Genomic DNA, 12600 nt, shown 5'->3' on the forward strand with positions numbered 1-12600 from the left:
AGTATAACTTTACCGTTCTGTGTACAAAACTGATGATAAATGTGTGATTTAAGGGGAGGGTTTAAACCTTGGAGTTTCTGCTGGCATAATGTTTTCGAACTGTATTATCTGTTTTAATACGTTTTTCAACAGACATCACAAAGTACTTCCAAATTTTATGAAATCAGTTTATTATGAATATTTCAATCCAATCTCGTGTCTAGACCTTTACATTTTATGTGTGAAATTGTTCATTTTGATATCCTGCCGACTGCAAAAGTTGATCGTGTTGTATAATGGCACCCTTTATAATATTTCACTGCAATACAATGCTTGGTTTCATATAACCTATATCCTTGCATACTTTTTTTCAACTTTAGAGAGAAGAATTATAACTTACTTTGAGGTAGGAACCATAGTACTTGGTGACAAAAGGGCTATCACACTGGGACAGAACCATTATTTCCTGCTGAATATCTTCAATCTCGTCCTCCGCCTCTTCCAGGTCAATGATCTTAATGGCCACAACTTGCTGCGTTCGGTTGTCAATCCCCTTGAACACCTCACCAAAGGAGCCCTTGCCTATCCGCTCTTGTTTTGTGAAGATCAACTCTGGATCCACCTTCTGGAAAGAGAAAGAGAAAGGGAAAAATGCAATTTCAAATCACAAACAGTAGATTGGGTATGATTAGTACCAATCTGATTAGAATGGAGCTGATGTTGATACTGATAAGTGGGTAAGGGATAAGCAAAGTTGGAGATCAAATAATATAACATTATTATTTTGGTACTTGTGTTAAAATGCATTACCCTTTCAGTTGCATTAGTAATGCATTTCCAAAATTATGTCCATAATTGCAATGGTATCTCACAACTTTGAATTTCTTTGGCATTACCTTGGTAAATTCATATCTGGAGGATATGAGGTTTGTTCACAAAGTATCAGACCTAATTTTTTTGGCGTAAACAAATGTAGTTAGGGAGGCGTGGTTTGATGCACCTATGTAGGTGATCCTAAAGTGCATTTTTTTCCCAGCCTGCAGAAGCAGTCAGTCGCCAGCAGACCACCGATGAGTGAGGAGGTGTAAATGAGCGGCGTCGGAATTTCGTTTTTGACAAAATGACTGAAAAACTTGGAACAACCAAGTTCCCAAGTGGAAACGATCCACAAGATTTGACAGGCCTTCGGGGACGAAGCAATGGGCACCACACAGATAAAGGAGCGGTACAACCACTTCAAAGATGGCCGCACGTCAGTGGAGTGAAGATTGTTCTGGTAGGCCCTCGACATCCAGAAATGAGATCGTCATTGACCAAGTAGGACCCTGGTGATGCAGGATCGTCGAATCACGATCAGAGAACTTTCAGACGAGGTGGGCATCAGCATTGGATCCGCTCATTCCATTTTGACTAATGATTTGGGCCGGACCTGTGGGCAGCGGTCAACTGGCGCCTCCATCACGCTAACGCACCCACCCATTCTTCACATTTGATACAGACTTTCCTGGCCAAATACAGCACACCTGTGCTTCGTCAGGTTCCCCTTTGAAGGAGATTAATGTAAGATTGTGATATCAGAATACACAATTTTTTTATTAATAAAAGTCTGATATTTTTTTGAACAAACCTCGTATATTTGCCAGGACATAACATGCTTGGAATGTTATGATGGACCAGTTATAAATTGTGACATGGCAGCCTTGTATATGCTACCAGCGTTGGGATCAAGTGATATGAAGAAAACCATACTGGCTATTTAAAATATGTCACACCAGGTTGACACTTGAAACACAATTAACATGATGAACAACACACATAATATTACAATATTGTAAAATTACACAATATTATAATGATAAAATCATCAAAGGTAAGGGGCAGGTTGAAAGACAACTTATTCATAGAAATAATAATAAAGTAAGCTAGTTATCAACTATTATTTTTATTGCAAATTTATTATTATTATTAAATCCTTGTAAATACTCTACTCCTTATACCAGATGAGTTCATATTCAGCACAACTACTGTTCTTATTTTTTTAAATTTCACACAGTTAATATAATGAAGTTTATAGTTACTATATTTTTTAACTTTTACACACCTTGTTCAAGAAAAATCTTCGAACGTTACAAGAAATTTTTAGTTTATGCTGTGTGAGCTCTTACATAAAAATGTAATTTTGGAATTTTGAAAACTCATGGAACTCTTTATTACTTGAATTAAGTGTAGAACATGAAAACTTGGTTCCTGCATTTTACACATTTTTTTTTCTTTTCTAATTTGAAATGAACAATGTCAATTTCCAGGAGGTTTATTGGCAGTTTCAGCCCCACTTCATGATGCTCATACTAAAACTTTACAAACAGCTTCCCATTATATGGACTATGATAATAATCGTGATTAATAATTATTAATTTGCTAATACACATAAATTTCATACCATATACTTACGGACATATGGCTTTCGAAGAGTACTGTTAGCAGTAGGAAAAATCATGACAAATACAAAGGGGGAGAAAAACTTAACTCAAGGAAGCCATATTCAGAGAAACCATTCAACTAAGAAAACTCTGAGAAGTTAACAAGATGATATAGAAGGGGGTTGAAGAATCTGAAACAAAGGAAGGGGCTTTTGTAGAGATATGCTGGTAACTTGACTGAGGAGAAGGAAGGAGGAGGTCCATACATGTAAATAACATTAGCATCATGTAATTTATACAGCATAATAATGATTCACTTATTTTTTAACACATTACAAATTTAATTAGATTTTTGTCTTCATTCATAATATAACTAAAGCCAAATCAAACGTTACTTGAAAGGTTGTATGAAGAAACTACTGCTATACTAAGCAAGTTGTGTGTAAAATGAAGCTGCTATCTCCTGACAGTTTACCACTTTATCCATCTATCTTGCACATCAGCAGCATATTACATGAACCATACCCCTACATACATAAAACTTGTTTTTAACAGCACAACTTCTGTCTGTAGGTTGTGACGTTATTCATGATCTTAACAGCACATGAACAATTTACAAGTACACTGTCATTATAATTACTACTTATTCTTAGTGGATGGGTCAAAAGTCTTTGTGCAATAAAAAAAAAACAATGAAAGATGCAATGTGTTCCTATCAGGGTTCTAACCTGAGACAATCCTGATCCTATTCCTCATAAATGTACAGGTCCAGTCATTAATAAAATCAATTTGCAGATTTGTAGATCTGAAGGAACTCCAGCCAAATGGTAAAAACTATGTCACAGGAGGATAGTAGCAGGGAAATCAGGGGGGTGGGAGACCAGCACATCGCAAAAGAAAACCCCTGGTAATTACATGTTTTTTTTTTTTTTAAATTAAGTATTCTACATACATAAGAAATGCTACTCGATTGCCATTACATAATTCTGCATAGTCATGGACACTTCCAGGTTGTAATGAACTCACTGAAAGCAATAGGATCATTACTTTCCACCAAGAGCCAGTCACCAGGCACATGAAATATAAATAATTATCGGTATGGATTCAGTCACCAGAGCCCCAACAGCCTGCAAGAACTTTTGAAGTGAATCAAGAGAGGAACATACTTGTTCCTGTCAACATGGAACTGTAATGGAGTAACATTACGGGTTTTAACAATTTTTATATAAGTTTTAGTCATTAGTTATCCTAACATTCAACCAGTCCATACATATACCTTGATCCTTTCTAAATGACGAAGCTTTACGTATGCACGTAATAGCCAACTTCATGACCTGAAGAAGGGGGCAGTTGCCACCGAAACGTCGTCTACGAGAACTATATACTCACTTTACGTAAGTAAATTAACTAATTTCGATTTTATGCTTATACACAAAAATCAATGAGATTTGCTTACCAACATATGTATGGTGTAAGGGTAATTGTTAATTCTCAATGTCTTCTCTTAACAGGGTTTAAAAAAATATTGTACACTCCTGTTCAGATAAAGTGGCACATACTCCAAGTCCAACCTTATACAATGTGTCACTTTATGTGAGCAGGAGTGTACTTTGGATAAAGACCAGTATCGTATAAATACATAAATTTAACGATCAGTGATTCTTATAAGAAAGAAGAATGTTCGATTTTTAAAATAAACGTTGTGCAACTTTCTCCTCTCAATAAAAAAACAAAATTCACAATATAATTTTGAATTTTTTGGTGTCCGAAATGAAACATGCCAATTAAAATCAGCACTTACCAAATTTATTTAATGATATTAGCTGGAGGAAACTAAGAGACTCCATCGTTGTCTACTAATTTAAACCTAGACATAATCGAACTAATACTCTATGATTATGCCATAATTTATTTATTAATATTAAATTTAAAGGATACAATCAACGTATACAGTTTCAAAAAATAGAAAGCTAGTTACGAGCAAAATTGTTGGAATTCGACTTTAAAAAAAATCGAATTTAACGGGCAGCGGGCTCGCGAAGGTTGAGAACCACTTACGTATACAAAATTAACTTTTTGCGGTTACTAAAATCGATTCTTTGAAAGGCAGCGTCTTGTATCTGTCAAATTTGAGAGGAAGAACATTCGGATCGACGGATTTAGGTGGTACTGTACTCCCACCCTAAAATTGAGGGGGTACATTGCACCCCTGTACCAGCCGATTCTGCGACAATGTAAAGAGCATCCCGTAACTACTTCAATTACGTTTTTAAAAATGTCGCAAGAAATTGGGAGCGGCGAAAGAACATGTTACCAACTTAGAAAACGCCACAATGAGCTCCGTGAACTTTCATACATCTGAACAAAGGTGCATTTCTGTCTCTTTTGTGAATTCTTGTACATTCTTTGAAGCCAGGGAGCAGCACCACGGCGGAATACGGCCTTCGCCTGGCGCTGACAATACGCCGGAAGTGAAAACGTCCTTCTCGCTTGTTAAATAAAGTCTTGTCTCGCCGCAACAATCATACTACGGAGTGTGGCAAATTCCCCTTTGAGGCATGCAGTGCGAAATGCCCAAAATTCTATTCGATCCGCGAAGGTCTCCGAGGGGGTGGGGGTCCGGTCGAGCTCATCCATATACATTCTTTCAAGGTCGTCGTCATGTTCTCTACACACATTACTTGCTATTTACCATGATGTTTTTCTACGAAATGACGGAATAGCTCACTGATACAGGACGGAATGTCTCATTTACGTTCCATCATGTTACATATCCCTTCTTTTCAAGTGTTCTACTTCGTCGTTGCTTTGCCAAAGTTCTTCTTTGGCACTCGAAAACTTAATTATACCAGAGCCATGAACCCTACCTTTCACTTAGACCAGTGGTTCTCAAACTGTGGTACGCGTACCCCTAGGGGTACATGAACGACTTGAAGCGGGTACGCGATCAACTCGGAAGAGAAATGTCGAGAATACCCACACGACAACATTTATGCTGCAAGTGTGTCGAGCAGATCTCATAGCAGAGGCGAAGATATAGTACAAGCAATGCAAGCACTGCTTGCATTATTCGAATATCATTTAATGTACTTCATGTTTTAGCCTTATTTCGTTTCCATCGCACTCGATTTCGCGAAAAATTACGGCCGCAAACTCCCTCAGCAGCTCTGTAGCAAGCACCAGCCTCAATGCTTGCGGCTGCTCTGCGAGAAAATAACGCACCCGAAGGAGTCACATGGCGAAGCGTGAAATTCGAGTGGAACCCGTCCACAACGCTTATACCAAAAGCTCTGCTTGCTGAGCTTGCGTGATTCCCGAAAATAGCCGAGCTCAACCGAAAGCAGAAGGATATTTTGCCACCAAAAACTACGAGTAAAGAACTTGTGTCTTCATGAGCACGTAAACAAGATCGCGAATATAAAAATAATTCTTAGTCATAAAATAACTAAAATAAGTTATTATCATTGTTCTAAATTCCATATATATATATCATTTTATATTACAATTTATTTTAGATTTCGCGAATTGTAAAACGCGTAAAAAAATGGATATTGGGAGTCCGGGCGAGATGGTAAAGGGCGGGGGTTTGTGTTTCAGGAAGTGAAATGTCTGCACCACCGTGAAGAGTTTCCCCAGGGAGGGAGGGAAGATTCGACGGACCTTGGTCTGCACCCTGTGTCCAGCTCGGTCCAGCTCACATTACGTCAAAAGTGTTGACCGCACCAGTGTTTGCAACTGCCAAATTATTTACACCTAATTCAAGTGAGCTGTTTCACAAATTTTACAACCACATTCAATAAATTGACTGCTTTTGAATAAAACTTGGGGTGAAAATAAAGCTATCTAAAAAGAACTCTCTACTGATATTTACACAGCACAATTAAATCGTATACATTGTACACATTATGAACACAGGAACATGTTTTAAGTTTTATTATTATGACACAAGTGGTGCTCCCAGGATTTTTTGTAGTAGTCTCCTCATTTTGTCATCGTTTCCTGCCTTTGACTTCCTTTTCTTAGGAATACTGGGCCAAAGGGGGGGGGGGGGCAACCCTCCCCCGGCCCCGCCTCTGTGTGACACTTTATTACTTAAATATTATGTATATACTCTTTCTGCTGTAATGATTCTGATTCCACTTCCTTCCCATGAAGGATAAAATTAAGGAAATAGGTTGGTATCACTTTCGGTCGTTTCAGAGATTTCCAAAGTGATCTTGCGTGGATGCTTTCCAGTTGTGGAAAGAGCATGTGAGTGTCTTCACGTTTTGAGAACCTTGAGGCCCTAAGATTTGTTGAATTGTTCGATAGCGGGAAATTTCCTATATATGCAAAGGAGTTTGGAATTTATTGTGGTGAGTACATCGTCTATGCATGTGTTTCTTTGGTTTGAAATGAAATTTTTAAAGTTTGTGTTTAACTTTTTATTTTAATGTTTGACTCCGAATGCGATTTTTAGGGTGGCCACAAATCCTAAATTACAATCACGCAGTGTAAATTAAATAAATGAGTTATTTTACCTAAATCCGTTTGGTCACCGTTTGCCCACATTAAAAAATAATGAACAAATAAAAGTACTAATAAATAAATAAGAAATTACGTACCCCTTTAGTCGTATGCGGAAAGTTCGCATATAAGACGTTTACTACCATACGAATAACGTTATCTGGAATTTCGAAAGTAAATGTGACGTTTGAGGATCATATGGTTTATTTTTAGAACCGTCACTTTATTATGATATTTTGACAAATCCAGTGACCGGGCCAGTGAGGATATAAACCTTTAATCCCCCTCTTGGCGTGCCATTGTACTACATGTTTTGTTGTACTGAAACATTGCTTGCCTCCTTCGTAAGACTACGCTTCGCTACTGTCTCATAGCTTTAACACTCAACAGGAAAATAAGGCTGATTTCTTTTGTCACCGACACACTTATCTTTGTTTCATTTGTTTTAAATAAAATACTCGTTCGAAATTTACAATAGACTAAATTTGGAAGTTCGAAAGTTTCAAGTGCTCAACCAGACATCAAGAGACTGTGTCGGGCTATACAGGCACATCCTTCTCATTAGAAACTCGGAGCATTTACAATAAAAACTCCAAAATTGTGCTCGACAGTTTGTTCACAAACTTCACTTTGTTCTTTACTTTTTTTTTCAATAACTCTGGAAAAATTACATGAAAATTAGTTTTTATATACTTTTTTAGCATACATGCGCTTGACATTTTTATTCTTGTATCTAATCATAAAGATTGTAAACGTAGGAACACCCAATAAAATAATAAATATAGGGTTCTAATGTTTATTTGTTTACCATCTTACCACATACAGTCCGAATGCTATTTTGCTCTATTGCAGATACACGCCTCCAACATATGAAAAACGCGCCACCCATCGGGCAGCCAAAAAATTTCCACAAAACGCACTAAACCTATGGTGGGGGTACATTAGACGTTTAGTTACGACTAAAGGGTACAATGAGAAACAAGTTTGAGGACCACTGACTTAAGACTGTTGCGACAGTGGGGTAATTAGGCAACGTGATTGGCCACTTGCGGGGTTACCTTTCCAACGCGTCACAGCAAGCGCTCGAGACAGCCAATCAGACTAGAATGTTCTTGAAATCTGGCCGCACACTTCTATTATTAAAGGCCGGGAATAAAGGCGGTCGAAGAAAATGGTAAATCAATCACTTCTGAGGGGGAAAAACCGATTCTGCGAAAAATACTTCTCTTCAATTGATTGGTTGGTTTCTTTTACTTTGATGAGCGATGAAATTGATGAAGGGGAGAGACACAAAGAACACCCATACCCAGGCCGGGATTCGAACCCGGGACCCCTGGCGTCGTAGCGCGCTGCGATAACCACTCCGCCACGGAGGTCGGCAAAACCTTTCGAACATAACGAAATGGTAGGCGAATGCATCAATTTAGTCCCCTTTTGCGCAAGTTATTTCTAACAGTGTATCTTGCACAAACTACTGCATATTTATCGTGGATGAAATCCGAAGGTATCGCTACTACACCCCGCGGCTCAGCTCTTCCGGGCCCTGGTCGATTCTTATCGAAGCCAATTCAGTTCCGATTGAGCACAACTACAAGGTCATGTATGAACAGGCAATGTTGCAACGTTTCATTAATGCCTGAGAAAAGCATTAACTGGGAATTTGATTTTACGAAATACAGCTGCAACTTGATAGAAGAGCTCCAGCAAGATGGGCGGAACTTGGGGCTTTATCTTGGGATGGGAAGGGGGCAGAATCGAAACGTTTGTTGTTTCCAAATTCATAAAAACAACTATTTATTTACTTTGCTTCTCGGGTTGAAGAGGTTAACAAAAATGCCCTTAACTTGCAAATTTTTGATAAACATGCATTTTTTGGGGGGGAAGGGGCGAGTGTCTCCCTTGCTCCGTTAAAGTTACGCATATGCCTGTACTGACTGAAACACGGATTACGAGAAAACTCGACAATCCTCAGCGAAGATTTAGGGAGAGAGTGGCGGCAATTTTGAGCTAAAAAGTTATGTATAAAACATGTGAAGAAAACTGATTTTTACAAGAATGGTTGATAAAAAATCTCTTGACCATCACGTGGAGACTATTCGGTGGGGGGAAAGGATGGGTTAAATTTCTCGGTTGTCTATAGCCCACTCTTCCACGCGGCGGCTACGACGTACTGGAAATAACACATTTTATTGTAAAGGGGATAAAATGCATTAACATTAACAATGTACTTTCAAGACGCACATATTTCACCCAAATACTGTTAATTAGTTTTAAACATTTCTGAAAAGGGGAGGGGTATACGTTTTAATCATATATGACGACCACGAAAAATTAACATGCGAGTACCACATCGTTGTAACTCGAGTGGTAACCAAGTTTTACGTCGCACATATTTATCTCTAGGTTGCCAGACGTTCGGCTTTTATAGAGTTGTCCTGAATTCCACAATCTGTTTTGATGTCCTGTAAAAGTTTATATTTTATAGTATAACTAAATAGCTATATTTTTGTGGAAAATCCTAGTTATACGTTATCACTAGGCAGCTAATCGACTTAAGTGTCTAAAAATGACCAATATTATGTAAAATGAACTAACTTTTTAATTCTTTAATCTTTAAATTACTTTGAAGAATGATAAGTCACATACTTGTGAAAGTAATTGAATAATTCCACACAAACGAGTGCTTAGTGGAAGTTAAAAACAAAAAAAAAATAACGTGTAAGTGCAATTGTGCTTTTATTTGCAGCAGCCCGCAACCTTTAGTTCTTCGATTCCATCAGAATTTGGGGTTTTGCCTGCGACCAACCACTAAGATGCATGCTGCCTCTCCTTGCACTTGATCCAAAATAAAATACTGATTTTCTATTGTGGAACTTTGGGAGAAACAAGTCCACTTTGTGCTCAGATTGGCTAATCGGGTCTAGGCCCGGGACCCTTTGATTACAAGGTGACGGCGTTAGTAGTACGCCATCGAGGAGACCATTCAAGGGCTCGAAAAGATTACAACTTTACATGAATTTCCCAGTTCTGGTTAACCACAAAGTTAGTAGATTGTTTCCCCACAACATCGAATAAGGACAGTTCTATCAACGGTACAAGTCGCATATTGTGGATTCGGCAAGCCCTACCTCACAGAAAAGTATTAAAAAGCGGCATTTTTTCCATACGCCGGCAAAATATCCGTTCCCCCTTTAAACTTGTGCAACAAAGGTGCGTGTGTGTCACTTCAAAGCCATTTATTTTTGCACAAATCACAGGCGTCAAGAAACAAAAATGTCGTCCAGACTCTTGGTAACCAGTTTGGCAAGCGAATGCCAACACCGTAATAAACTACTCGAAACACTTGCAGTGAAGATCTGAACCTGTTAGGGTACCGGTTCGTGGCGATATGGCCGGCAACGTATGGGAAGTTCTTCGTTTATAACTGTTAACCTAAGAATGGAATGCAGTGCACACTTCACTGGCCTCGATTCCGTCCACACGACAACTGCTACCGGCGCATGTAATCAGCATAAAATCTATTGTGGGGGGCCTTTTCTGCAACGCTACTGCGGAGTCGAATGCTTAATACAAATCATGACCGGCTGGTCCAGCAGAAAGAGCATTCGACTTGGGAAGCTCACCGCCATGTTAGCAGATTGTAGCGTAGCTACTTCCTGGAGGCTTGGCGCATGCCACTCAAAACACACAGGACCAAATGAAAACATTCACACCGAAGCAACGCACTACTGAAGAGTGACAAGCGAAACTTGTCGTTTGAGAATTTCACCAATCGAATGCCGGCTTGTGCGGATTGTCATGCCGCTATGGTGTGAAACGTTTTTGTTGATCAAATCAATTCGTTCCAAGTGATAGCTGGGGCTTCCCCGAAGGCGTAATGGTAACGTCGTCGCCTTGTAATCAAGGAGTTCCGGCTTCGATGTCCGATGGAGGTAAATGGTGATTCGGATCTACTTTAAACTGAACGCCCAGTCCCGATTACTATTTCTGCACATAAAGAGGAGTTGGAAACAAACTCAACAACAAGTAACTCTGGGAAATATAATGTAACCTGCGGTAAGAATAACCACAGAATATTAAAACTTCCTCCCTTGACGTTGTTTAGGTACGTGTCTTCAGGAACTTTCACACCGACACGTTACTGGGGAACGAACCAATTAGTTGGCAATGCTTCACACCGCAGCTTCGTGATACGCTGCACAAGACTGCAGTTCACACTGGTAGGTCGTCAAGTGCCAGGTGTCGCGTGTCGCTTCGATGTGAAATTTCCCTTACAATTGTTTCCAGAGATATAAACAGCAATATAATCTTAACTGCATTCCATTATATTGCAATCAATACAATCTAAACGCATTACATTATATACGGCGGCAGTGTTCAGTTAATACCACTGAAATTACTATAATTTTGTTTTCCAACCCCGAATGTGTTGTATGGTGTTGGACAATTGTTCCTACACCTTATATTTCTTATCGATGTTCAACTGTTCGTTCGTCTGGGTTCTCTGGGAACCCAATGGATTAAGGGCAAAATTTGTAATATACTTGGACTGAAGTCGGGTGGCCTACGACACAAGGGCAGAGCGGGTGATAGTGATAGCACTCTTCCACAAATCTTGAAACTTAAAAGTCAAGCGATTCCCCACACTCATTGCACCAAAACAAATTCCCGTCCTTTACCAGGTCTTTACACGCAAATTTCCAGACCATTCCGAAAATATATGCTTGCTTTGAACTCTATTTTACAGTATATATTCTAAGTGGAAATATGAAAGCAAGAAACGCTATACTTTTAGGTATTTCTTTCGTCTTACGAATAATTGTTGCATCAAATTAAGATTTAGAAATATGCGCCTCAAGTTCAAGAATTCCATTAATACAAAACTAATACTAAATCGTCAATTAACATAAAAATAAACTATCAATGCCCCCTTGATATTTAATATTAAGACTCCAGAAATAACTGTGAATCGTCAATTACATGGAGTAAATTGATTATTTTTGCCGTTATGTGATCAACCCCTAAAGGTGATCCCTAAAACAAACAATAAACCTTCAAAGAACGAACGAGAATTAAAATACGGCCATCTCCACACCTCTGTTTTCATGCCACAGAACTTCTATGCATACATGTCGTTCTTTTATATTAAAATTGTTCTTGTATACTTAAACATTATTGTCAATGACCAAGTTTGCTACGTATCAATTTTATCCACAGACACTTTAAACATTCTTTTAGTGCATTTCAGAAAATAACTTAGTTTGAAATATGAATATTTTGTTCTACAAAGAATGGGGCCTTTATCTTAAGAAAAAGCCGACGAAGGAAAAATAACGCTTATCTACATAGATATCCACGCGTTTACGCTAGACGCTGAAAGAAGCTCCTAAAACATTCCCTACAAGGAACTTCCTTATCGACTAAAATATAAACTTTTACATTTTTCAGCTGAGGTTGGTGGTCCTCATACCGTTGGTTGGTTGATTTGACGTATTTAAGTCCACTTTATGCACAGAAAGGCTAATCGGGACTTAACCTACAGTTTAAAGTGGGATCCGAACTACTTGTGCCTTCACCGGGTATCGAACCCGGGACCCCTTGATTACAAGGCGACGACGCTACCACTGCGCCATCGGGAGGCCCGGTCCTCATACCGATCTGTCCAACTTGGAGAAAGCTAAATTGTTTTAGGACA

At 38.8% G+C, this 12600-nt stretch overlaps 1 protein-coding gene across 6 annotated transcripts in view; it reads right to left on the reverse strand.

The window, feature by feature from the left end:
- GckIII (Germinal centre kinase III) overlaps window positions 1–12600 on the reverse strand; it is a 144005-nt gene that overhangs the window by 37785 nt on the left and 93620 nt on the right. For all 6 annotated transcript variants that reach the window (XR_014441695.1, XM_083122650.1, XM_083122646.1 and 3 more), the window contains one exon: window positions 380–604. Coding sequence is in view for 5 of the 6 variants with exons in the window: in XM_083122650.1 (XP_082978776.1) it covers window positions 380–604 (225 nt within the window). In the remaining variant the exon portion in view is untranslated. The remainder of the gene's footprint in view (window positions 1–379; window positions 605–12600) is intronic.

This window comes from Lepisma saccharinum, chromosome 5 (assembly GCF_977018435.1).
Source record: "Lepisma saccharinum chromosome 5, izLepSacc3.1, whole genome shotgun sequence".
NCBI classification, from domain to species: Eukaryota; Metazoa; Arthropoda; class Insecta; order Zygentoma; family Lepismatidae; genus Lepisma; species Lepisma saccharinum.